The 27,915-nt window shown below is 34.4% G+C and overlaps 4 protein-coding genes and 4 pseudogenes across 8 annotated transcripts; all 8 read right to left on the reverse strand.

Moving 5' to 3' along the window:
- Positions 1-351: 351 nt before the first annotated feature.
- Positions 352-4,281, reverse strand: AT2G02200 (annotated as a pseudogene; the record flags this gene model as incomplete). Its single annotated transcript has 1 exon — positions 352-4,281.
- A 1,690-nt stretch (positions 4,282-5,971) lies between these two features.
- On the reverse strand, positions 5,972-6,503 carry AT2G02205 (annotated as a pseudogene; the record flags this gene model as incomplete). Its single annotated transcript has 1 exon — positions 5,972-6,503.
- Positions 6,504-7,293: 790 nt separating this feature from the next.
- Positions 7,294-11,963, reverse strand: AT2G02210 (annotated as a pseudogene; the record flags this gene model as incomplete). Its single annotated transcript has 1 exon — positions 7,294-11,963.
- A 1,746-nt stretch (positions 11,964-13,709) lies between these two features.
- PSKR1 (phytosulfokin receptor 1) lies at positions 13,710-17,314 on the reverse strand. Its single transcript, NM_126282.3, has one exon. The coding sequence runs from the start codon at positions 17,035-17,037 to the stop codon at positions 14,011-14,013; it is 3,027 nt and encodes a 1,008-aa protein (NP_178330.1). The 5' UTR covers positions 17,038-17,314; the 3' UTR covers positions 13,710-14,010.
- Positions 17,315-19,857: 2,543 nt separating this feature from the next.
- Positions 19,858-21,602, reverse strand: PP2-B1 (phloem protein 2-B1). Its single transcript, NM_126283.5, has 3 exons — positions 21,173-21,602; positions 20,955-21,073; positions 19,858-20,861 (listed from the first exon to the last, which is right to left on the reverse strand). Exons 1-3 carry the CDS (start codon positions 21,506-21,508, stop codon positions 20,306-20,308), a joined length of 1,011 nt encoding a protein of 336 aa, NP_178331.2. The 5' UTR covers positions 21,509-21,602; the 3' UTR covers positions 19,858-20,305.
- Positions 21,603-22,072: 470 nt separating this feature from the next.
- MEE66 (F-box family protein) lies at positions 22,073-23,637 on the reverse strand. The gene is made up of 3 exons (NM_201670.2): positions 23,093-23,637; positions 22,767-22,885; positions 22,073-22,692 (listed from the first exon to the last, which is right to left on the reverse strand). Exons 1-3 carry the CDS (start codon positions 23,513-23,515, stop codon positions 22,272-22,274), a joined length of 963 nt encoding a protein of 320 aa, NP_973399.1. The 5' UTR covers positions 23,516-23,637; the 3' UTR covers positions 22,073-22,271.
- A 759-nt stretch (positions 23,638-24,396) lies between these two features.
- On the reverse strand, positions 24,397-25,782 carry PP2-B2 (phloem protein 2-B2). The gene is made up of 3 exons (NM_126284.3): positions 25,358-25,782; positions 25,081-25,202; positions 24,397-24,997 (listed from the first exon to the last, which is right to left on the reverse strand). Exons 1-3 carry the CDS (start codon positions 25,736-25,738, stop codon positions 24,568-24,570), a joined length of 933 nt encoding a protein of 310 aa, NP_178332.2. The 5' UTR covers positions 25,739-25,782; the 3' UTR covers positions 24,397-24,567.
- Positions 25,783-26,366: 584 nt separating this feature from the next.
- Positions 26,367-27,673, reverse strand: AT2G02260 (annotated as a pseudogene; the record flags this gene model as incomplete). The annotated part of the gene is made up of 1 exon: positions 26,367-27,673.
- Positions 27,674-27,915: the final 242 nt, after the last annotated feature.

A 27,915-nucleotide genomic window follows, 5' to 3' on the forward strand; every position in this document is an offset into this window, starting at 1 on the left:
TCAAGTTAAACACTTTTACAAGCTTTTAAAATCCCTTATAAATCATTTTCTGACATTAACTTATTCTTCTTAAACGATTGTTAATCAAGTAAACCCCTTTTAAAAGCTTTTAAAATCCCTTGTAAATCATGTTTTACCACTTTATTATCCTTAAAAACCGATAGCAAACCATGTAAGCTGTTTATGCCTTTAAAATCACTTGTAAATCATGACAATTCTTATAAAACCATAAACAGTTGACAATAGTAAAGCATTTTGATTAGATTTGACAGTCATAATTAAAATACAAGTACAATCATAGATTCCAAATAACAAAAGTAAAATAAACATGTTTGAAATAAGTCAGTATAAAAAACTAAATCCATTTTTGCCTTAGTAGCTCTGTCCTTCTCTACCTGCAAATAAAATTCAACCTGTAAGTTATTTTTTGCATAACAATAATATTCAAGTTTTTAAAGATATATCGTTATACAAAAGAAGAGTTTAACACTAACCATTATTATCTTGCAGATTTGTTCAGCTAGGTATTTCACTTCTGGATGAGCTCGAGGCAGTTTGTCAGGATGAATGAGTAACGTTGCTTTCTTTAATGCTAATTTGTATTTCTTCTCGTCCCACATTTTCCAAATTTCGACTTTTTGCCATTTACTGTCGGACCAAAGAATCTGAAATGTAAAAATTCCAAAATGATTAGAATTAAAATCTTTTGCAGCAAAACAATGATGTAATTTAACTTACTTCTTCAAGTGACGATAGTAGATCTCTTATTAATTTGTTTTTCGCCCATTTTTTAACTTTTAGGTCAATTTCTTCCATTACTTCATGACTCAACATGATCGGCGTCAAAGGAGTTTGAACTGATACAAAAACAAAAACAAAAATATTTAGAAGTTGTTTATCAAGGCAAATCATCTGTGAATGTAAAAAGAACTTACGACTGCTCTGTCCCTGGGTGATTTCTTCTTCTTGCGTAGAGAGTGGTGTTTGATTAACATCTTCATCATCTTTCTTGGTCTCTCTTGGAACCTGTAACAAAAACATCAAAACAAATTTTTATTTTTTGACAATTTTATCATGTCTTTTTAAACAATTAAGGAATGCAGACCTCTTTTATTTCTTCTTTTTGAGGTTGTGATTCTTTCTCTGTGGGTGCAGTCCCATTATCTTCATCATCTGACAAAATTACATATGCTTCTTGATCTTCAGTCTCATCATGTTCATCATGTTCTTCTACGTTTTCTTCTTTTGCAACCTGTAAACCAAAACATCAAAACAAATTTTTATTTTTTGACAATTTTATCATGTCTTTTTAAACAATTAAGGAATGCAGACCTCTGTTGTTTCTTCTTTTTGAGATTCTGATTCTTTCTCTGTGGGTGCAGTCCCATTATCTTCATCATCTGACAAAATTACATATGCTTCTTGATCTTCAGTCTCATCATGTTCATCATGTTCTTCTACGTTTTCTTCTTTTAAAACCTGTAAACCAAAACATCAAAACAAAGTTTTTATTTTTTGACAATTTTATCATGTCTTTTTAAAAAGTTAAGGAAAGCAGACATTTGTTTCTTCTTTTTTTTTTGTGATTCTTTCTCTGTGGGTGCAGTAGCATTATCTTCATCATCTGACAAATTTATATACGCTTCTTGATCTGCAGCATCATTATATTCATCATGTTCTTCTACTTTTTCTTCTTTTCCTTCTTCTCTTTCCATTTCTTCATCGCCTTGTTTGGGATTCTCTTGTTTTTCTGTTTCTTCAACATTGCAAGTAGAATGATGATCTCTGTATTCAACCTGTATAAATAATTACAAGTTCCCAAATACAAGCCAGGACACACTTATTAGTCATTTAAATCACTTTAAAAAAGCTTTTAAAATCCGTTGTAAAATCTTATCGAGCACTGTCTACCCTTTAAAAACGAATTTCAATCTTTTAAAACCCCAATAAGAAGTCTTTAAAACCCCTTGTAAATACATATCTAACACTGCTTATCTTTTTAAAACGGCTAAAAATCTTTAAAACACGATTTATAAGCTTTTAAAATCCCTTGTAAAAACACATACCTTTTCTTCTTCCTCTTCTTTTCCTTCTTCCTTTTGCTTTTCTTCTTCCCCTTCCATTTCTTCATCGCCTTGTTTGGGGATTTCTTGTTTTTCTGTCCCTTCGTCGCCTCTGTATTCAACCTGTATATAAAATTACAAGTTTTATAACTACAAGTTACTCATGTAAATCACTTATAAAGAGCTTTTAAAATCCGTTGTAAAATCTTATCGAACACTGCCTATCACTTAAAAACGAATTTCAATCTTTTAAAACCCCATTAAGAAGTCTTTAAAATCCCTTGTAAAAACACATACCTTTTCTTCTTCCTCTTCTTTTCCTTCTTCCTCTTGCTTTTCTTCTTCCCCTTCCATTTCTTCATCGCCTTGTTTGGGGATTTCTTGTTTTTCTGTCCCTTCGTCGCCTCTGTATTCAATCTGTATATAAAATTACAAGTTTTATAACTACAAGTTACTCATGTAAATCACTTTTTAAAAAGCTTTTAAAATCCGTTGTAAATACTTATCGAACACTGCCTATCCTTTAAAACGAATTTAAATCTTTAAAACCCCATTAAGATGTCTTTAAAATCCCTTGTAAATACATATCTAACACGGCCTATCTTTTAAAAACGGCTAAAAATCTTTAAAACACGATCTATAAGCTTTTAAAATCCCTTGTAAAAACACATACCTTTTCTAATTTCTCTTCTTTTCCTTCTTCCTCTTGCTTTTCTTCTTCCTGCTCCTTTTTTTCGTCCTCTTCTTTTTGTTCTTCTCTAGTATAACTGGCAGGAACTCTTTCGATGCCTAAATAGCCCTCCAGCCTTCCAACTTTCTTCTTAAGAACCTCACAATTTTCATATACCAGTTTTACCTTCTCACCAAAGGACATTGATTTCCTTTTTCTGCTTTAATGCACAACTGTTTCAATTGCAGGTTTCAAGACATGATCAATTCTTCCTTGATGTCCTTGTTCCACTTGAATCCATCCCTGACACCAATCCTTCTTGCTCATTCTTTATCCTTTGATCACAAGATCAAAAACATCCAACAGATCCTTGTCTTCAGGATTCTTCTGTGAAACCAAGTGCTCGTATTCATGATTATGAACACCAACTATTGGTGTCACTTCAACCTGCAAAGATAAACAAAATTCCAAACTGTGTAAAAATAATGCACAATTCTTAATTAACCTTTTAAAATCCGTTGTAAATAGTTTAAATTGCTTTTAACCCTTTGTAAATCTTTAAAACTTGATTGTAAAAACTATTGTAAAACATACTCTTTATTTATAAACAGTGTTTAAAACATAAAAAAAAAACCATAACTAAGAAAATGTACCTTGTCACCATCTGCTATCATTGTTATAGCTTTTGCACTTGGAGACGATGTTGATCTCCATTGGAGAATTAATGGAATATTTCCACTAGATGATTCATCTCTAGTGCCAAACTTTTCTCCCAACTTCTGAACCGATGATAATGCCCATATCTGAATTGATTGAACAAATCCAAATAGACCATATTGTTTCCTTAACAAATAGTCATTACCGATTCTCTTCACTTCAGTTACCAAATATGAGTACACAATCTGCACCCATGGATACTTACAGAACTTTTCGAAATCAGTAGCTCTCTTCAGATTCTCAATTGGCAGCATGGTAGTCGAATTTCGAGCTAGCAATATGCCCTCCACTAGTAACGAACCCGCCAATCTCAGTCTCTCCTCTGGCTGCATTTTTTTGGAACGCTTTTCCAAAACATATGTAAGATCTAAAAAAGTCATTTCCTTGTTAATCCACACATCTTTTTTCTGCTTTCCCTTCAAAGTCTGATTATCTTTTATCCACCGCTTTTCTTTCTTCTTTTCTCTTCACATTTGGACTGCTTCCTGATGCATCATCCATTGGAAGTCCTGTTGTTATGATAAACTCTCTCAGGGAGAATCGCATAGGTTGATCAGCAAATACAAACCACAATTCGTCATTGTTGGTTAGTATTCTTCTCTGGAGTAAATGATGAACGATATGGCTTGAAAATGCTAAGTTCATTTCAGCGAATTCCACTATAGGACCCAAGAATGTGTCCATTAATGTGTTGAACTCTATCGGCTCTAAAGCTTTCCTGACAGTCGAGACAATTTTGAAGGATGAATGCTTTGATACCCTTGTAATATTATCTACTTCGCTGCCTGGTTGGAACAGTCTTTTAGGGAAGAACAGTTTCTTTGTACTCATATTTCTCAAAACCTGATTAAATACATTAACACAGTCATTAAATTAACACAGTTTTTTGAAATGGTTTTAAAAACCATTTTTGTAAATCTATTATGCATTTGTTGTTTTCGAAACATAAACATAGTCATTACAAGTCGTTTAAAGAACTTTAAAAACCCTTGTAAAACCATTTTTCAAAGTCATTAGAAGTCGTTTTAAGACTTTAAAAACCCTTGTAAAACACAGTCATTACCCCATAATCCTTTTTAAAGACCGTTTTGAAACCATTCCAAAAACAAAATTTTAATCATTTTCAAAGAACACAACCGCTGAAAATAGAAACAAAAAGCCCTTTTCCAAACCAACTCCAATCAACTGGTAACCCATATATTAAGTGAGGATCTATAAATTAAAATACAAACCCAAACATCAATCTATTTACTGTTAAAGTTTCAAAACGAAAAAACTTTGAAATTGCTACAACAGAGAAGTTAATCGGCATTTGAAATCTTCTTTGAAGGTTTTTGAAACCCAAATATCAAACTTTAAAACATAAATCTGTCAAAATTATATAACAATTTTCAACACTCCCTCAAAATCCCAAATATCAATTTATTTTACTTGTTTCGTTTTCAACCGAAAAACCTAGAAATGCTAGAACAAAAAAGAGATTCGGCAAAAATCAAACAAACCCAAATGTTAAACTTCAGTTTCGTAAATTAGTTACCTTCAATTGCTTCCTTTTTGCTGGATAATCAGATTTTCTTCAGATTGTTGAAAGGAAGAAGACGAAGACGACATTTATTCTTTTTTTTTTTTTTTTTTTGGTTACTTTTTTGTTGTCTTTTCACGGTTCCCTTCCTTTTTTGTTTTTGGGTTATAGTGAATTTTTGGGCTTTAGTGTTTTTTGGGCTTTTAGTGTTTTTTTACTAAAACAGTTTGTTTTTCTAAATAACAGGCCTAGGCCCAATTAGTAACAGATACAGTGTTTAACATTACTGTAACTTTTTCAACGGTTGATATTCTCTTTTAAAAACGGTTGTAAATCATTTTAAAAATGGTTGTAAATCTTTTCATAATAACAGTTACTACAGCTTTTTCAACACTTTTAAAACGCTTTTAAAACAGCTTATAAATCGTTTGTAAATCTCTTTTAAAAACGGTTGTAAATCATTTTAAAAACGATGATTGAACACTATCGGGTTTAGGCAACCCAGCACAACCACAAGGACTTGCTGGATTAGCATCATGGTTTGAGTGTTCTTCTTAATGTTGTTAACACTATCGGGTTTTTTTTGTGTCAAAACTAAGGCATTATCACGGCTTGAGTGTTCCTCTTAATGTTGTTAACACTATCGTTTTTTTTGGTGTCAAAACTAAGGCATTATCACGGCTTGAGTGTTCCTCTTAATGTTGTTAACACTATCGTTTTTTTTGGTGTCAAAACTAAGGCATTATCACGGCTTTTTTGGTTGTATCAACTTAAGCTTGTTTCAGCTTTGACTTTGATAAAGAGCATGACATGTTTGCCTCTTGTATGACATTTTTTGATTTGCACTAAAAATTTGTCTTTCAAGACAACAACATAAAACAACATTTTGATTAATAAAGAGCCATCAAGACAATAACATGAACAGCATTTTGATTAATAAAGTACCATGTAGACAACAACATCAAAGATAGAAAAAAAAACATTTGGATACCAACACCACTAGTAACCTAGAACAAGTTTCTGATTTTTGGTTTTACCGAACATTATGAAACCAAAGACAATGACAATCAAACCAAGACTCACCAAACACACTTTGATCATCAATTTGCATTTCTTGATTTCCCTTGAGCTCCACATTCCTTCTTCCTTCAGTACTACGATCATAGCCTATAACTCATCAATTTCGGCTGCAACTTCAGATTTGGCAATGTTAATCTCATTGTCAATGTTGGACAACTTCGGTAAAGCATCAACAACCTCTTCGTACACACCATTTTCGACCCATTTAAACAGATGATCCTACATTTCAATCCAAAACAAATTATCAACCAAACCAAATTCAAAACACAAAATCAATTAAACTTACATCTTTCTTCGTTGGACAGCGGAAGAAGGGTCTTCCAGGGTTTGTCTGTGAACCCGATGTGTAGACAACGACGTCTAACCAACAAATACACTTGGAAGGTAACCCACGTCCCCAACGACCTCCGTCTTCAATACTCGAATTCGAATTCGCGGAATTTGAACTCATTTCTTGAGCTCAGGATGGAGAATTCCGAAGATAAGAAGATTTGAAGCTCCAATCCCGTATAAACAATGTAGAAGAAGAAGAATAAACAAAATCTGGGAATTGGAATTGAATTTCAAGTTTAGGGATTTCAAGTTCGATTTTGGGGATTTATCAGATATGGGATTTTCGATTAGGACCAAAACGTGGTCGTTTCGCCACTAACAGAGAAGTATTAACGGATCTAAACGTCTGTTAGTGGGTCTGTTAACAGAGTTTACGAGATGTCTTAATGGGCCTGGTCAACGATATTCCATGTTTTAAAAGTTTGGTCAACGATAAGTTGATGTTTAATATGGCCTTAGACGAAGTTGACGTATTAAACGGCCACTTTTTGAAAGTTCGGCAATTATTTGACATTTTCTCCCTTTTAAAAACGGTTGTAAATTATTTTAAAAACGATTGTAATTTTTTTTCATAATAACCGCTATTGCAGCTTTTTCAACACTTTTAAAATCCTTATAAAGCAGCTTGTAAATCGTGTTTAAAAACCCTGTTTAAAAGCATGTTTTTAAAAACCCTGTTTAAAAGCATGTTTAAAGTCGTTTTCTATTCAAATCAAAGCACCTGTTAACCCAAACAACCATTATACAGTAATTTTGTAAAACAGGAGTTGAACTAAATAAACTTCATAAATCTTGTTCCATACAGATGTTCATAAAATATTCAAATGACAAAGTTTTATGAAATAAGAAACAAAAGCTGATAAATCTATCTTATACTCCACTACTTTTTGATTAGAAGTCTGCTACTTCTACAAAGTGACTGACCCTAATTCGGTGAAGATGTCAGCAGCCAATTTATTCCTAACGTTTTGAATTATGTTCCCTTCAAGGTTTGAATGGCTGGTATACATTGAGTAGCATTCCATAAACTTCAGCATATAGATACCAGACTCTTCATTTCTAGGAGCCTACAACCAAAAACCAAAAGAATTACTTAAGCAAAGAAGTTATAGAAGTCAGGACTTACGGAATATTCATTTCTAAGACTATGATATATTTAAAGAAGTTACGTGAGGAAAAGTGGTCAGGACTTTGATGCTAAATGGAGAGACATCCATGTCTTCTTTTTTGAGGATGTTCCGAACAATGTATGGCATAGCTATAGAGTAGGCAGTAACATATTTTTTCTTGACTTCTTCTGTTAAATAAGAAGCTGCACATTCCCATATACAAACTGTCTTCTGTTCCAAGTGGATGAGCAAGGCAACCCAGCATTTTCCTTTGATACAGAAAGGAGCCAATATGCACTTGGTTTCTTCCTCTATTATCAGCTTACTGATTTCTTCAGACTGAAACTGAAATCCCTCTTTGTTATCCAAAAACTTCATGTATGACTCATCAATCACATTTAAGAAAGACGATCCAACAAATACAACTGATTTGTTTTTGAATAATTCTGGATTGCTTTCCTTCCTCGTTTTCATCAACTCCAAAGCTGCATCAACATGCTAAACACAACAAAAATAAAAATTATCATATTAGAAAACCCCTTTAAAAACGATTGTAAAAAATGCAAACCCTTTTTAAAATACCTTGTAAATCATTCTACGCCACATACTTATGCTTTTTAACGATTGTAAATCAAGTTAAACACTTTTAAAAGCTTTTAAAATCCCTTGTAAATCATTCTATGCCACTAAGTTCTGCTTCTAAAACGATTGTTAATCAATTAAACCCTTTTTAATAGCTTTTAAAATCCCTTGTAAATCAATCCTTACCACTTTCTAATCCGTTAAAAACGATTGCAAGTCATGTAAATCCTTTTTAAAATACCTTGTAAATCATTCTTTACCACTTTCTAATCTTTAAAAATTGTTTATAAACCACGTAACCCTTTTTAAAATCCCTTTTGTAAATAACTTAATGATGCTTTAAAAACTATATGTAATTCATGGGTTACCAATTTTACAAGGATTTTTAGACATATCGTTGCTGTGATTGCTTTCCCTGGCGTCTCTAGGGTTGTAAACCACTTTGTATCTACATTATTTCCCGCGATTGATAGTGGCCTACAACAACAAAACAGTCAACAATGATGCTTGTTCCATTATTAAAAAAAACTCACTATCTTACTAACAAAACTCACTTGTTTTTCCTTGACTTCTTCCATTCAGCCAATTTCTCAAGTCTTGTGCCATCAACTTTCGCAAATGGATGCAAAATTGGATGTTTCTTCTTCTCAGCTGTGAAAGGTGCTTGGGTATGAATGGAAGGAACCGTACCCCACTTACTCTTTCTTTGCGGAGCGGGCTGAAAATCATCATTGTCGCCATCATTATCAGCGTTATCACCATCATTGCCAATAATTTTCCTTTTCTTACTCTGTGCCTATCAAAAATAATAAAAAAAATAGATGTTTAAAATACCTTGTAAACAAAATTTTCAAAATCATAATAAATTAGATACTAACCTCTTTCCTTGTTGGAACATCAACATCAGCACTATCAACTTGTTTCTGCCTCTTTCTCGGCACTTAGAATAGTAAAAAACACCAATTAAAAGTACTCTTAAAATCCGTTGTAAATATCATAACAAGACAATTGACAAATTTTAAAAACAGTACTGTTGCAAATACTAACCTGTTTTCTTGTTTTAAGATTATCCTCAGCATGAACACTTGCTTTAACTCTCTTGTTCTGAAGTTGCATGAAAGATAAACTTTTAAAGATTTGAAAAAAAATTTATAAACACTTGGTTAGATAATACAAATTTTTTTAAATGCTAACCTCATTTCTTCCTCTGCTAACTCTCTTCTTATCCTTTTGAACATCCAGACTTTCTTCAGACAAAATATTGAAATTTGGTGTAGAGGATCGTGGAGTAGGAGACTTATCCTTGAAAAGATAACAGAATGTAAAAATATAAAAAAGATACTAATAATTTTTGTAAGACTTTTAGAGATATAAATTACTGTACTTTTGATGATTCTTCAGCTACTTCATCACCAACATCACGTTGGGTGTTTTCATCATCACCCGGATAGCTCCCATACTGTGTGTTTGGCTCTCGGATTGAATCTTCAAATGATTCATTGTCATTCTGCAACAAAATAAAAACAATAAGTCAATCATTAATATAATTAGTATACCTTTAAAATAGCTTGTAAAGATTTTCAATTACCTCTGCTTTTCTTTCTAGTCCTCCTTCTTCTTCAGCCTGCGAAAAAAAAGAGTATATTGTAAAGGTTTACTACGTATTTAACCTTTAAAATACATTGTAAAACCTTTCCTTTCAAATAGCTTTTAAAGAAACATTTACAATTACCTCTGGTTGTCTTTCTACTCCTTCATCTTCTTGTTTTCTTTCTTCATCTTCCTCAGATCTCTAATTATTCTTTTCCTCCATTCTAATGTCCAAAATCCTCTCAATCAGCTCGACTCTCTTGTTAAGATCTTCAAGGATTGTCAAAATCCTGTCAAGCTTCTCGCTATCAGATATTTTGTTATTGATTTTGTTTTGACCTACTTCTTCAAGGGCAGCACAAACATCAACGCATCTTGTATTCCATTCAGTTTTCTTCAATCTGTAGCCCATATTAACAAGTCCCAAAATATGTTGGAATTCTGTGTCGTCTGTGTGGAAATCAGGAACTAAAGACTTGAAGTCTTCTGGGTTTCCAATAATTGTATTCACCTCCATCTGCGAAGATACAATAACATTACAAATTTTGAGAAAGCAGAACTTCAAATCTAAAAACCATTTAAAGAATTCTGTAAATAGACAAAAGCTTACCTCAGAAACATCATTTACAAGGTTTACGATCTTGAAAAACTCTGGAGTAGTAGTGCTTTTTCACTTCAATATCAATGGATATTCAGATTGGAATTCCTTATCTTTAACTCCATATGCTGCACCAAATGCTGGAACTGCGCTCAACACCCATATTGTTAGCGCTAGTCCAAATCCTCTCAAATCATATTTCTCTTTTGCCCAAGTTTTCTCGTCCATTCTCAGAATTGAATTTGATAGAACACTGAATGCTTCTTTACCCCACGGTTGGGCTGTGTACATCTCAAAATCAGAAGCATGTTGCAATCTTGGCAAAGGTATCTTCTCTTTTCCATATGGTGTCAAAAGAATTCCTTCAGTCAACACTACTGCAGCAAGACACAACTTTTCTTCATCTTCAACAGCAGGTTCACCTTCCTTAGGTTTTAAAAACAATCGATCTTCGAGATCACCAAGAGTATAGGATCCTTTACTAGCCCAAAAGTATGGTTCTTTTACAGGATCTTTCCCCTTTCGTCGAAGTTCCCTATGAACAGGTTCACATTGAATTCCTGTATGAACAAAAGACAGTGTAGAGACTATTATTACAGGTTTTATAGTAAATACTTTAAAAACGATTGTAAATCATGTTTAACACTTTTAAAAGCTTTTAAAATCCCTTATAAATCATTCAATGCCACTAACTTATGGTTTTAAAAACGATTGTAAACCATGCAGACACTTTTAAAATCCCTTGTAAATCATTATATGACACTTACTTATGCTTTAAAAACGATTGTAAATCATATTTAACCCTTCTAAAAGCTTTTAAAATCTCTTGTAAATAATTCTATTCAACTTACTTATGCTTAAAAAACGATTGCTAATCATGTTTAACCCTTAGAAAAGATTTTAAAATCCCTTGTAAATATTCTATGCCACTTACTTATGTTTTTAAAATCGATTGTAAACTATGCAAACACTTCTAAAATCCCTTGTAAATCGTTTTAAGACACTTACTTATGCTTTTAAAATCCCTTGTAAACGTGTTTAACACTTCTTTAAGCTTTTAAAATCCCTTGTAAATTATTCTATGCTAGTTACTTATGCCTAAAAACGGTTGTAAACCATGCATACCTTTTTTAAAATCCCGTGTAAATCATTATCTGCCACTAACTTATGCTTCTTAAACGATTGTTAATGAAGTAAACCCCTTTTAAAAGCTTTTAAAATCCCTTGTAAATTATCTATGACACTTACTTATGTTTTAAAAACGATTGTAAACTACGCAAACAGTTATGCAAATGCCTTGTAAATCATTCTACGACAGTTAATTAAGCTTTAAAAACGATTGTAAAACTTTATTACCTGTTGTGAGATAGAACTCTCTCAAGGAGAAACGGATAGGTTGAGAATCAACTCTAAACCAAAGAGTTGATCCTTTTGTTTTCACTCTCTGCTGCATGAGATAGTGAAAGATTTTTCCAGAAAATCTAATTCCCTTCTTAGCCTTCATTTTTAGTCCCAATTCAACTAGAGGACCAAGAAACGAACTTCTAATCTTCTGAAATTAACACTCGCCTAAAGCTTCCTCTACTTTACTAACTAAATTCCAATCCGAGTATTGTTGAACGGTTCCCAGTGCAATAGATTCCTCACCTTCTTTGTAGATTTGTTCAGGCAATATAAGGATTTCGCTCTCTGAATCCATCTGCAAAACATGTTATGAAACAGCGTCAGATCTACTATAAAATTGACTATAAAATCGATTATAAAAACGGTTACCGGCGGATCTATCGATATCTCTGGGGATTGTTTGCGTCGTAGAGAAATGATCTGAATCCTTCAGCGAAGAACAGGTTTATCGGAGAGGAAATTCATCGGCGATTTTGGGGTTTCTCAGAAAGAAAATTCGTCGGCGATTTTGAGTGAAATCGGAGAGGAAATTCGTTGGCGATTTTGAGTGAAATCGGAGAGGGAATTCGTCGGCGATTTTGAGTGAAATCGGAGAGGAAATTCGCCGGCGAGATTGAGTGAAATCGGAGATGAAAATCGGAGAGGAAAACGAAGAAGTTTGTGCCGAAGAAGTTTGTGAAACCAACGTGAAACCTAATCATTCAGAGGGTAAGACAGTCATTTGGCATATTAGAAGGGGTAGTTTTAAAAATGGACTTCAGGAAAGGGCACTTTTACAAAAGGTTATTAGAATAATGGCAGTTTTGCAAATCTCCCTTAAGACAAAGATGCTCATGTACCAATACTCTAAGGGGGAAACGTAAAAAAATGTGTAAACTTTCAAATTTAGAACAAAAAAAAAGTGTAAAATATTATTTAAATCACAAAGTTTAGTTTAATTTTTTGCTAAAATGGTTAAGTTTCTTTGACTTGGCCATTTTTTCTTCTATAATTTAGGAAAGAATAATTTCCAAATATAAAAAAAAACTTTATTTATTAAATTAAATATCTGAAATTTCAAAATCTATATTATGGTAAATATATTTAATAGTATATATTTGTAATTTTATTATTTTTAATTTATTGTATTTTTTATTAGTTGTATATTGTTATTTTTTAGTATATATATATATATATATATTGTTTGTAATATATTAAATTGTTGACATATCTCAGCGATGGGGTATCTCTTATGAGTACAAAAGGCCAACAGTACGATTATCCTAGGAAGCATTTTCCATTTATTTTCTATTAAAACTACGTTGTTTGGTAAACTCCAAAACAAAATCGTTTTAATTTAACGGAGAATTGTAAAGGAAAGTTATCCCCGTTAACGGAAATTTAACGACTTGCCGAAAATGGCAAAGTTGATAAAACTTCACTTTTTTTGCAAAAAGTCAAACTAAACCGTATGATTTAAATGACATTTTGAAAAGTTCATGCTTTTTTGTCTCAAATTTAAAAGTTTATGCATTTTTCGATATTTTTTTTTATATTTATCATCATACATAAGTTTTAAACTTTTAATGCTCTTTTTCTTTTTCCTTGTATTTTATTTGTTATATTTTTGGCTGTTTTCATGTAGTGTGGAAGAAAAGCCAGAAGTGAACATCTTCACTATCGAATCTGTAGTCAATCTTTGAAAATTTTTAAGGAACCATTATAGGAAGCGTACTAATCTATAAATTTGTGGTCTTTGGGGACTGAGAAATCGATATATAGAAAACCTTTCTAATGAAGCAAATATTATATTTTGACCTTACAAAGTCATAATCTTTGAATTCTTTTGGTCAAATGAGTTGAACAATATTTTCACACCCATAAAAAATAAGTTAATGTAATGGATTCTTAACAAAAAATTGACTATAGTTGGCCAAAAGGAATTCTTTTGTTGAAGACCAAAAGGAATTTAGCTACCAAATATATATATTTTTTAATTAAACCAAAAATCTCTAAAAGGTATAACATAATCAACAGAGTATCCACAAAGCAAATCACAGAATAAAGATGTAACACAAATTATTAATCTATGTTGCTCATTTAAATTGCTTGAGACATGTTTTTTCAAGAACTCATTATTTCTGAAACACTACAAAAAGATTTTTCATTTTTCTGAGACAGTATATGTTCTGTCTAGTATCTTTAATGTCTGAATCTGAATCATAAACTGAGATAAAAAAAATGGAAGAAGAAAACGAAGAAACAAATTATTATCTGAAAACTATTTACATTGTATCTCAAAAGTATGAAAATCACTCCCTACAAAATGTATCATAGTGTCTCTGATATTGTTCCTCTTTCTTCTAGACATCATCAAGCCAAGAGACTAACTGTTGAGTCGTTGGCCTCTGTTTCGGGTTTTCGCTTAAACATAAACAAGCAATCTCGAGAACCCGAAACATCTCTTTATCATTCTCTTTACTGTATATTAACGGATCGAAAACCTCGCTTGCTCGACTCTCATGCTTCATCTTGACGACCCACGAGATCAGATCCCTACACCCTTTCGGTTTACACATATCCACCGGTCTTTTATCGGTTAAAAGCTCGAGAAGCACAACTCCGAAACTATACACATCGCCTTTGTAAGTAGCAACCGAAGCTTGCCCGTATTCCGGAGGAATGTAACCTAAAGTTCCAACCAAATCAGTACTTACATGCGTCTCGTAAGGACTCATCAGCCTTGCGAGTCCGAAATCCGCTAAATGAGAGTTGAAATTCTCGTCGAGAAGAATATTACTCGATTTAATATCGCGGTGTAAGATATGAGGATCACACCCTTCATGCAAGTAAAGTAACCCTTTTGCAGCACCTTGAGCGATTCTAAGACGTGTTTTCCACTTCAACAACGCTGGACCGTCGTTACGCTCGTGTAGCCAATAGTCTAAGCTTCCGTTTTCCATATACGAGTAGATTAAAAGCCGGTCGTTTTTGTAGAAACAGAATCCTCGGAGAAGAACAAGATTTGGATGCTGTGCTCTTGAGAGTGTTTCAACTTCTGCTTCGAATTCTCTTTCGATTTGACCGCAATCACCGGATAACTTCTTGATCGCAACTTTCTTACCGTCTGGTAACGTTGCTTTGTAAACCATACCAAACCCGCCACAGCCAATGATGTTAGCTTGATCAAAACTATTTGTTGAGTCCAAAAGGTCATCATAAGAGAGCTCTTTATCATTGCTCTGAAACAAAACCACAAGCTTAGATCCAATCTCTCCGAGTTCTTTACGATTCATGCTCTCGGATTCTTCTATCTCCGGATCAACTTCTCCTGACCGTCTACGAGCACGCAACACAATCAACGAGAGAAGAGTCAAAAGAAAAACCGAACCAAACGCTATCCCAATCGCCATTCCAATGTCACCTCCTCTGCTTCTTCTTGACCGTTTGATCAATGCACTCTCAGTACCTTCAGAACAGGGGAATCTGTGTTCCCCGCAGAGATGGTTACTCTCAAAGCTCGAGTTTGGAAACGTCTGAAACTGACCACCGGAAGGTATTACTCCCGAGAGATTGTTATAAGCAACACTGAACTTCGACAGAAACGAGAGCTGTTGCAGAGAAACCGGGATCGAACCCGAAAGACGGTTATTAGAGAGATCAAGAGCTTCCAAGCTCGTCATACCAGAAAGCGAGCTAGGTATTGATCCAGATAATGCATTCCATTTCAAATCAAACACATGAAGCTTCTTCAGATTACCAAACTCCTCCCAAATAGGTCCAGAGAGATTGTTATGACCAAGCTCAATCGTTGGCGGGAACCCGAAAATCTGATTGTATTGCAACGCTCTCGCGCTCTCGTTTCTTTTCATAAAGAACGGGAAATCAGGAGATGGCTCATTGACTGAGATATTACGGCTAGTGAGACTCTCTAACTTAGTTAAGCTCTTAGGGATCTCTCCTGTAAACGAGTTGTTAGATAAATCCAAGTAGAACAGAGCCTTGAAGTCACCAATCCAGCTCGGGATAGCGCCGGTTAAACGGTTCCAAGAAAGATCCAACAACTGAAGTTCATTACTCGAGCTTAACCACCTCGGCATCGAACCAGTAAGCCTACAATTCGCCACTACAAGCACCTTAAGCTTCTCGAAATGAAGACTTGAATCATCGGGTAAAGCCTCTCCATGGAAATTCAATGTAAGAACCAAAGTCGTCAAGTTCTTGCAATGCTGAAGTATCCCAAGCGCTGAAGAGATATTAGCCAAACTCGAATTCGATAACGAGAAGTAAGATAAGCTCTCGAAGTTCTTGAAACTCTCTGGTACTTGTCCATGGAAGGTGTTCCTCGCGAGGTTAACGTTCTTTAACCGCTTGCAATCCGGTAGATTCTCAGGTAACCTCCCATTGAATCTATTGGTACCTAAATCAAGAGAGTTCAAAGCAATCATCGCCGTACAATTCAACATCAAACGACCCGATAAAGAATTGTTCCTCAAGTTAAGCAGATTCAAACTCGGTGAATTCGCCAACGATTTAGGTATTCCTCCAATGAATCCATTGGTCTGACCTAAGAAAAACTTTAACTGAGGCAATTCGTCGAACACATCAGGGATTTCACCGGAAAACAAATTCCAAGAAACATCAAGACGAACAAGACTTGAGAGATTCCTAATCTCACGACTCAACGAACCAGAGAGACGATTCTCTTGAATCCCTAAAAGATTCAATCTTTTGAGATGAAACAAATCCTCAGGGATGTTACCAGTAAGATCGTTCATACCAAGACAGAGATGCTCAAGCAAGACACATTTCCCAAACCCGGAAGTGAAGTTTCCGGCGAAGTAGTTCACCGCAAGTTTCACAACCCTAATTTGAGTAGAGTTATGGCAGATATGAGACGGAAGCGACCCATTGAATTTATTTGAAGAAAGATCAAAACTTTGCAGAGCTGGGAGATTTATACTTGTTGGGATTCCGCCGGAGAGATCATTAGAGCTCAAATCAAGAGTTTGTAGATTCTTCAAGTTGAAAATCGAAAGAGGGATCGAATCTTTGATGAAGTTTCGAGAGAGATTAAGAACCCTAATCTCATCTAGCTTCCCGAGAGATTCAGACAACTTCCCCGACAGCTTTTTGTTCCCAAGCTCCAATCTAATAACTCTTCCGGTGTTGTTTGAATTGCAGGTGATTCCGGTCCAGTTGCAGCAGTCTGTAGAAGAAGAAGAATTGATCCAACCATCTGGTTTTGGTTCGAGATGTGCTATGAAGTCACGTAAGGCTTCGAGGTCATGTGGATGGCACCTGGAGGTGGTCTGAGATTCCGAGGAATAGAAGAAACATAGTAACTCTGTGAGGAAGATGACGATCACACAAAAACGATGAACACGCATTTCAAGAACAGAGGAAGAAGAAGAAGAATATAAAGGAAGAAACTTTGAGAGAAGAATTAAGATTCAACAAAAACCCTTGAGAAATCTGAGAGTATACGAAACGGGTTTTCTGATTATTGCCATTTTAGATGATGATCAATGAAGATGAAGAAGCAAGAGAGAGAAAAATGGCGACTTTTGACTTCAACACGCAACAGCAAGTAGTGGGTGTTGTTTTAATGCAAGCAAAATTCTAGAGAGAGATAGAAAGTGGAAGAGTTGTGTTTGGTCTTTTTTCTGATACAGAGCAAACAGTAAAAATCTTTAAATAAAGAAGAAGAAGAAATAAGAAGCTTTGAATAAATATTATTTTTCCAAATATTTTGTGAATTAATTTGTGTTTTTGGAAAATTTGTTATAGACAAATCTTTTCCGTGTTTTGTCAATTATAATTGAGTGTGTTTAGTCATATATGAAGTCTTAATCAATAACATTGACTTAGGAAAGTCTTTCTCTAAATATTTTTTTTATTTTTTTGTCTAAATCTTTTACTTTGAATAGTTTGTCGTTCAACGGATAGGCAGAAGAAAATTTGGAACGATTAATGAATAATGAATGATGAAAGTGATCGAATTTAGAAAAATATATGCAAAATTATGTGACTATAAATGTTTCTTTATGGTTTTTTGCCGATTATTCTGCAAATGGTAGATTTATATTTTAGTAGTTTCTATGCAATAAAAAGGTAAAGGAGTAGCTTTTATTAATTATATTGATTTTATTTTGCAAATGGTTAATTTTTATATTAAAATTTGATTATGGGTTAATTGAATAATAATTAAAGATGACCGGAGAAGAAGGGAGTGACCGGTTAGGTCAGCTTTGAGGATTTAAGATGAGGACAAGAGAAAAGATAGAAGTCAAAGCACGGACGTTGACACCTTTGCATCTCTCTCTCTTCTCAACTACAATTTTTTTTTTTTTCTATTTACATTAATTATTGACATTGTTTCTCTTTTTTCGCAAGTTGATAATGAATGAAAATAGACCTACTAGATATTCTTTAGTTTCCGATAAAAGCTTCGGAAAAAAATCTTGAGTTTTTTCCATAAAATCTTGAAATACTTCAAAGAGGAAGGTTATCAACTTAATTGTTGTATTTGTTGGTTAAAAGAATCTAATATAGGAGCTATTTTTTTTTAGCTATTTACATGTCCAAATCAATACGTTATAATTCCAATCAAATTACTAATATTAATTTCATATGACCGGACTTGTATAACTTGAAGTTTATAATATCACTATACAATAACTTGACTTCTAATTTAGAAGTATAACTATAAAAGTGTAACGTATGTGAGTTGTAGACGATAAAAAAATAAAAGAACGGTTATATATAAACTATTTTATATTTTATATAAAAGAAACTAAAAAATAGTCGGTATAGGAACATAAATTTCATTGCTTTTTTCTTCAGTTTTTTTATCACCAATTTTCATTGCTAAAGGATTATTTTTTGTCGTTAATACTTTTTTCTTTTAAAAACGACAAATTTAGGATGCGTTAATATTACTTTTATATGTAACGCTATCCTAAATTTTGTCGATAGAATCCGTTATTAATTAATTGGAAAGAATCGAAAAAAAAAAATTAATCTTGGCAGTTAAAAAATGGATTCTCTTATACCTTTGTAGTAATATACACGTTATAGATTGTTCGAAAAAAAGAAAAGGATAATAGATTGTCATTTTAACAAAATAAAACCAAAAAGTCTCACATTTTCTTGCCATGATTTATTTCTTAAAGAAAAATAGGCTGTTTACACAACTTTCTTTGATGGTTTACTTGATTTATAAGTAAATGAGGACAATATGGGTGAATGGTGAATTGAACATAGACATAAAAGACTATATTGCTTAATAAACTAATTAGCCTACATTCAAAGTTGGTTTACCATATAAGAAATCACTTATATAGTTTTCCTAGTGTGTGCATGATCTTTCATAAAGAGATTAAATATTGTTTTACGTGGAAAAGTTAAGATACGATTCCATGTTAATAATAAAATATTAATGTCGATATCTATAATGAAGGAGACAGTCAAAGCATGTGACATCGACTATTCAACTCTATAATTAATCTTCAATACCATGTGGCTCGTAATGGCTTCGATATAATCGGCTTTCGTTAGTCTTTTATAGGTTCTTTTTTTCTTCTGAAAATTGACTTACTAAGTTTTATAGTTTATTATAGCTAATTTTGATATATATGATATTACAAATAGTGTGACTTTGATTGGTAATAAACTAATAATACTCTTGCTGGTTGTTGCTAACATACAACGATTTTTTTTGGTAAAAAAGTATAAATTAGAATGTAAATAAAGATGACTGATATTTACCCTTTCTAATATTTTCCTACCTTTCCCGTATGTCTCTAAAACTCCTAAAATATACTACGATCCTAACTACTAAATTTATAGGAAAAATACCCAAAATAGAAAAAAACTTTGTAGTTTGACCCAAAAAAACATTGCAGTTTAAATAGAAAAACGAAACAAATGTGAAAGATAATATTTGAAAATGAAATAAAAAAATGCTCTTGCTTTGTTACACAACACAATTCACAATCTTTCAGAGTTTAAAAGCTCAACTATTTCTATTCACTAAAAACCCAAGGTTGTTGTTTTCGTAATGTGTGCAACAAAGCCCATAGTATAGTTTTTCTTAAAAGCCTTCGAAGTTAGATTAGAACTGACCCAGTTTTACTTGCTTGGGTTTGTTGTATTCACATCACAAAAAGCCTTGATCTTTTCTGTTTTCTCAACAAATCAAAATAACCATATACACTTTGTTCACAAATCACAAGAGATCATTCAGCTACACGATGTCTTCTTTTTCCAGGCGTGATCTAGAAGATGGTAGTTACTAGGTAGGAATATAAACGTTTTAGACATTTAACTGAGCGAATGTGTGAATCATGGACAAATGGTTTCAGCTACAGGGCATGACTAAGCAAAAGAGTGTTGAACCAAGACTCAAGATGACATGTATGGATGTGGAAACAGGAAACAGAAGAAAGATAGTCACAATGGTGAAATGAATGGGAAACATAAGAATCATGAACCATCTTTCTTCTTGCTATTCAGACATTAGTACACAAGATAGAGAATTATCAACTTCTCTGCTATTTCATATCAAGAACTCCAAACTGTAAGTAAACTCGAGACATTAGAAGACATGTTTTTAAAACTGTGTTTCATACTTCAAAATACACAATTTGATCAAAATCAGTTGCTTCTTTCAGGCCTGATCTCAATTCCCTGAATAATCAAACCACTCTTCCAATTTCCATTCTGAGTCTCCATTATACTAATCTCAATCTCATCACTACCATCATCACCACAACCTCCATTGTTAATGTAAAACTTTCCAAGCTCCACTTCACTCCACCCATCTACTCTCTCCTTTGGCCCCACCACATTCATACCACGCTCCCTTTCTCCTTCAACTTCTTCTTCTTCTTCTCTCTGAACCTGCATCCACGGACGCCTCATCCTAAACGCTCTAGAAACCATCGCATACGAAATCCCCGAGTAATGGGAAGTAGCGCTCCGTGAATCCGCATTACCGGATTCAAAATACACTGACTTCTTGGTAGCTACTTTCCCCACAAAACCAACTCCAGCTTCCACAGGTACGAGATCAAACCCATATGATCTACCATTTGCTGTCTTGAACACTACGTAAACCGAGTAATGAGTCCCTTTTGATAACATTCCACAACTTATCTTTCCCCGAACCTCAAACCAACACACATTACGCAACTCCGCTACTTTCTCAAACCTGAATTCACATATAGACAAGATTAAGTAAACAAACTCCAATTGCACAAAATCAGAAACAGAGTAGTAAGAACAAAAAAGATGAGATCTTTACTTAGATTCAGGAACTGTAATCCATTTCCAATAAGCAGGAGAATCTCCCCAAATGATCGTCAATTCCATCGCTGATAACATATAACACTTCTTCCCACTAGCTTTCTCCACCCAAAAGCTCTGATTTTTTCACAAAAATCAACACACAAAATCAGATAATTATACGATTATAAACAAAACCCTAGTTTCACATTCTCGAATCAGATTCAAATTCGTTACCTTTTTGCCATTTTCAACCAAAACAGAGTTATCAGCGAGAGATAAAAAGATCTCCTTTTTCGATAAATGATTCGCTGATTGAAGAACAAGAGACGAGTACTCCGACGGAAGAAACATCTCCCAAACCAAATCCGATTGCGCCGCAGATTTCACCGATTTCGAAACCGAAGCCACAACACAAGCGTCCCGAGGACTCGTATGTGAAATCACCTTCGAGATACAATCTTCCGGCAATGCATCGAAACGCGACGCTCTCGTCACAGAAATCTCATCGTTCCGGCTACTTCCTCCTCCTCCGCCGCCGGAATTCGAATCGCCGCCGTGAATTTGTTCCATTGTTTTCGAATCTGAATTTTGGAATCGTATCTTATGAAACGGTGTGTTTTGTTATGTAGTGAGCGTGGCAATGAAGTGGATATTTATATCCTTCGTGATTCGCGAAAGACTTAGAGGTTAAGATTTTAATGTGATATATCGATAATACCCTTATAAGTGTTAACGTTTTTTGATGATAGAATCTCAAAAGTTTTGCCTTTATCTAATCAGGCAAAGCAAGTGACTTTTGTTACGTGTTTAACTTACCTATGAAGTCTTTGTTACGCGACTTGTGACGAGATATTCTTCTATAAATTATATATAGAATTATATTCCAAAGTCAATAACAATTCTATGTCTTTATCAAGACCAAGTACATGTAAATAGATTTAGACTTTTAGTCATGTAACATTCTATTTCTATAGATTTTTCTCAACACTCCTAAGTAAAGTCATACAAAAGCATTTTTAGATGATAAGAAGAATATAAAACACAAGGATCCAAAAAAACTACTTCTATATTACTTCTTCTTTCTAAGTAAAAGTCTACAAAAGCATTGTAGATGATAATATAAGAAAATTTGTTGGAGTTTTCTCATTTGAGAATGATGACAATAACACTACAATCCAAAAAAAACCGATCAAATAACCCAAGTTCACAAAACATTACAATCCAAAACATAAAACAATTCATGTTACAATACAACAAAGTTTCTCACTTGCTTAGATATAGAAGTGATGAAGCACAACATATACCAAAATCATCGAAACCGGGTAGTACTACTTTACTGGCTTTTCGTAGGGCGGAATTCGATTCCTTGAATGATCAAACCACTCTTCCAAGAAGGGGACTTAATCTCAATAACACTAAACTCAATTTCATCACACCTTTCTTCATTGAAGAATTCACCAAGCTCAGCTTCCATCCACCCATCTTCTCTTTGATCTGGTTTTGTTACATCTCTCGTTTCCCTCCTTCCCCTTCGATCCCTAGGCCCTATGAAATATATGAATCTTTTAGAAGATTCTTGTCCCACTAAACCAAGTCCAACTTCTACCGGCAAATGCCCTAATCCAGGACATCGATCTTTCGTCTTGAACACAATGTAAGCCGAGTAACGAGTTCCAGGAGATAGCACACGAGCGCTTGTCTTGCCACGAATCTCAAACCAACACACATCAAGAAGCTCTGCTATTTTGTTGAATCTTTATAACAACAATGTGTGCAAATCATCATATTGCCAATTCCAAGGATTTAAAGAGGGGGAAAAAAGAGTTACCTAGATTCAGGAATTGAAATCCATTGCCAATATTCAGGACTACTTCCCCATGTGATCCAAAGTTCCTTTGAAGATAACATGATACACCTTTTTCCACTCGCTTTTTCTAACCAAAAGCTCTTTGATTTTTCGGAAAATAAAATAAAACATCAAAATAATCAGAATTACAACTACACCAAAAATGTTCTATCGTAGCAAGAATCAATTTTCTTAAATTAGGTTTTTAACAAATCTATGCGAAAACTCGTTGATTTAACACATGATTTTCAATTTGATCATTGTTCTCCAACGTATAAACCAAAGAATAGATAGAATCATATAAATACCTTTTTGCCATCTTCGATTAGAACAGGATTGTGGCAGAGAGCGAAATAAAGTTCCTTCTTCGATGCAAAAACTCGAGATCGAGAAACCAAAGATTCATACTCCGGTGGAAGAAACTTGTCCCATACGCAATCGGAACTAACAGCTGATTCAAAGGTTTTGGAAACCGATGCAGCAACGCACGCATCTCGTGGACTTGTGAAAGAGATTATGTTGGAGATGCAATCCTCCGGCAAGACATCAAAAGGTGACGTCCCCGGAGAAACGATCTCTCCACCGCTATGATATTGCCCCATCATCGATCGGTGCCTTTGATCAAATCGTTTGTGTTTCGAAAACTTGATAAACTCGTGAGTTCTGACTCTTTCAAAACTCGCTTCTGTTGTAATAGAGGAAATAATAGACGTGTAATGTTGTCCACACATATTTACAAGACTACCTTACATTACACGCTTCATGTTTTCAGTGTTGGTTGGTTTTTGCACTTTTTTGGTTATGAAAATTTCCAAAATAACCGACTACGATAAATTTATTATTTCAGCAAAAATAGAACATGTAAATGATTTTATGATGAAAATGTCAATGTGATAATACAAGAGAGAATAACTAAAGTTGTTACATACAATTGAAATATAAGTCCATTCATTACGAATATGATTTTTGTTAAGTAATGGAGCATGATCTAAGAAACGGTGAATAAAGCGTGGAAACTAGGCAGATATTTTATATCCGTCAGTGATCGTTACAGGATATAATGTAATTTTCCGATCCTAGCCTTGTAAAATGAATCGTCTTCAGAGAATCTCAAAAGGTTTTTTCAAAAAAAAGTTTTGCCTTTATTTAATCACCCAAATCAAATAATTGTTTCGTGTTTAACTTACCTCTGAAGTCTTTGTTACATAATAATAAATTATATTAGTCAGAAAAAGTCAATAATTTATAAATTTAGTGAGTCTTTGTTTAAAATCAGATCATGTAAATAACAGCTCACCAAAAAAAAGATTATGGAAGTAACAAATATATTCATTGTTTTTTTTGAACAAATTTAATTTGTTATTCTATCTCTATTGTTTTTGGCTAAATGGTAACCGAACCGCACAGTGCAGTGCGTTTCAAATAATAACGAAATTCTTTGCATATATATGTATGTATATATTTTTGTTACTATTTGAACTGTACCGCACTTTATTCGCAGTTGAACCGCACGTCTCCATTCGGAGTCTAAGTAATCTGTGCAAAAGCATTGTAGATGATATGAAAACAAAAAAAGACAATTCCTTTATTGAAATATGTTCATGTGAGAATGATGAACATCCAAATCAAACAGTGCAATATCCAAAAATTAAAAACAGGTAGTGTTACCCATACAACAAAGTTTTTCACTTGCTTATATAATGAACATCCAAATCAAACACAGTGCAATATCCAAAAACTAAAAACAGGTAGTGTTACCCATACAACAAAGTTTTTCACTTGATTATATATAGAACAGGCTTTTGGTGGGACGGAATTCGATTCCTTGAATGATCAAACCGCGCTTCCAATAAGGAGTCTTAATCTCAAGAATACTTGTGTCAACAACATCACAACCTGACTCATTGAAGAATTGACCAAGCTCAGCTTCCATCCAACCATCTTTTCTTTTAGTTGGTCTCGTTACATCTCTCGTTTCTCTGTCTCTCCTTTGATCCGAAGGCCCAACAAAGTATATGTGTCTTTGAGAAGATTCTTGTCCCACCAATCCAACAGTAGCTTCTACTGGCACATCCCCCAAATTAGGACATCCATTCTTTGTCTTGAACACAATGTAAGCCGAGTAACGGGTTCCAGGAGATAGTTCTTTAGTATTCATTCCCCCTCGGACCTCAAACCAACACACATTGAGCAGCTCTGGTACTTCTTCAAACCTGCATGAGTGCATCATCATAATCATCACCATGAGAATGAGTGATTATGCAATCGAAATGAATGACCAAAAAAGAAGTTCTACCTAGCTTCAGGAATCGAAATCCATCGCCAATACTGAGGAGTACTAACCCATGTGATCCACATAGATTTCTTCGGAGATAACATGAAACACTTTTTCCCATTCTCTTTCTCTAACCAGAAGCTCTTTTATTTTTGGAAAATAAAAGAAATAATTCAAAAAATAAAAAATCAAAACAATCATAAATATTTCAATAGATGCATGAAATGTATAACTTGACAACTACACCAAAATTGTATCAATAAAGCAATATGTATAAAAACCGATGTAATATATATACCTTTCCGCCATCTTCGACTAGAACAGGATTGTCGCATATAGCGAAATAGAGCTCCTTCTTCGATGAGAAAACTCGAGATGGAGGAACTAGAGATGAATAATCCGATGGAAGAAACTTGTCCCATACGCTATCGGAATTAACAGCCGATTCAAAGGTTTTCGAAACCGAAGCTGCAACGCAAGCGTCACGAGGACTCGTGAAAGAGATGATGTTGGAGATGCAATCCTCCGGTAAGTTATCGAACAGTGACGGTCCGGAGATGATAGCTCCTCCGCTAGATTCAACTCTATGTTTTTGCACCATCGACGAAGAACCGGGAACTTTTCGGCCTTTGCCTCTAGAGTCAACGCTTTGTTTGTGTCCCATTGTTGATTGTATCATCTTTCTTCATTTGGAAACTCAGAATTTAAAGAAATCTTCTAAAGTCGGCCTATGTTGTTAAAAAATAGAAAATGACTCGTTTATAGTCGTCCACACATATTTACGAAACTACCCTTATTCGCATCATTGCCCTGCCGCGTGCGTCCTTACACGTTCACGCAACGCTGCCTGTTTTTTAACTGACTATTGGTTTATTTTTTCAGAAAGCAAATTTTACTCTTGGGTTTGGTTTTTTCTTATTAACAATGGTCTACAAAATCTGAGAACTTTACTAAGACCAGTTGATGTACAGACACGTTCATGTACATAAATTTATTCATATGTTATCCTGTCTCTATAGTTTTTGCTAAGTAAAGTGTACAAAAGCATTGTAGATGATTAAAACACGTTTTGATTTATTTATTGTAATGTGTTCATGTGTGTGAATGATTTGCATAAAAATCATACATTAAAAATATCTTAAGAACTAAAATAAGTTAGTGTTAGTTTTTCACTTGCTTAACGTGATTTTCCGATAATTGCATTTTTTTTTTTTTTTGAATAGAATGTTAAATTATACTCAAAAGAAAAAAATAACGTTGTTACAACTCGTGCATCGGGTAATTTATAAAGAGAAGGTTAAAAACAGTTTGAAAAATTGATCTAAATATCAAGAGCGGCTGTGGAGCCACGCTTGGAAACATGCTTCGTATCTATTATCCTTTTGCCTTTGAATTGTGGTGATTTGGTTCCTGACTTGTATGTCGATCCATTGAATTATTTAGCCTGCAGTATTCGGTGTTTCGCCATGTCTCCTTCTGTTTCTCTCCCTCCAAATGGTGTATGCAGTGGCTTGAAGGATGTATTTGGTGAGGAAGCTCTCGATTCGACAACGCTTGTGCTGCGTAGCATAGGTGATGATTTGGGACCAGTTGTTTGAGTGGTTTGTGTTGAAGACGCCTTTGGCAAGAGCTGTCCAGACTTCCGATGTGTAGCTGCATGAAAAAAAAAGGTGGTCTCGAGTTTCAATGCCTTGGCGACAAAAGGTGCAGTCACCTGTTTCTCCTCGGTTCCACTTGATCATGCGGGCTCCAGTGGCGAGGCGGTCGTGTGCTGCAAGCCATAAGCAGAAAGAGTACTTTGGTGTAGCATGTGGGAACCAAACTCCCTTGTGCCAGGCTACCTCGTTTGATGTTGTCCGGAGATAAAGTCTTTGGTGGAGAATTTATCTTTGTAGATGTCATTCTTCCCTTTCCATAAGACACGATCCTGCTGCTGCGTTCTCTTTTGATGTTGAGTGGACAACACTTCTTCAATCGTGTTTAAGATCTCTTGCCGATGATGTCGTCTTCGACGAGAAGTCCATGCATCCGCTACAGACATTGTGCGACTAATCCACATGTCAATGGTGCCTCTTATCCCTGCAACATCAATAAGTCGACCCAAAAGCGACCAGTCATCAAACCAAAAGGAAGTACTTTCACCATTTCCCACCTCAGCCTTACAAAAACGTTTTGCAACCCCTCTGTATTTGAGAATTTTCTTCCATATCCAAGATCCTAGATTTGCATTCTCTTTGACAGTCCAAAAAATCTCGCGCTTTAACAAGTTGTGTTCTACCCATTTGACCCATAACGAATCACCATGAGATATAATTCTCCAGATCAGTTTCAAACAACAAACATCATTTGCTTCTTTCAAACTCCGGAGGCCAAGACCTCCCTCTGTTTTTGGCTTGCAAACTTGGTTCCAAGAAATTTTTGCCTTTTTTGAATTCAAATTTGTTCCTGACCAAAGGAAACTTGAGCAGAGCTTCTCTATTTCTTGGATACACGCACGCGGAAGTCGGAAAGCACTTAACCAGAAATTACAAGTACTCCAGATGATTGAACTGATCAAGTTAAAGCGTCCTGCAAAAGAGAGAAATCGAGATGACCATGACCCTAAGTGTAACGTCTTGAAAAAATATCAAAAGGTTTTCAATTTCACATAGAAAGGTTTTTGCCTTTTAGTAATCAACTAAACTGAATTGCAAAGACCAGACCAATAAAACATAATTTTATTCATTGTTATTCTAGTTCTATTGTTTTTGGCCAAGTAAAGTGAACGAAAGCATTTTAGACATATGATAAGAAAATCAAACACAATTTCTTTATTAAAATATTTTCATGTGAGAATGATGAAAATCAAAATCAAAC

This window comes from Arabidopsis thaliana, chromosome 2, assembly GCF_000001735.4.
Source record: "Arabidopsis thaliana chromosome 2, partial sequence".
NCBI lineage: Eukaryota > Viridiplantae > Streptophyta > Magnoliopsida > Brassicales > Brassicaceae > Arabidopsis > Arabidopsis thaliana.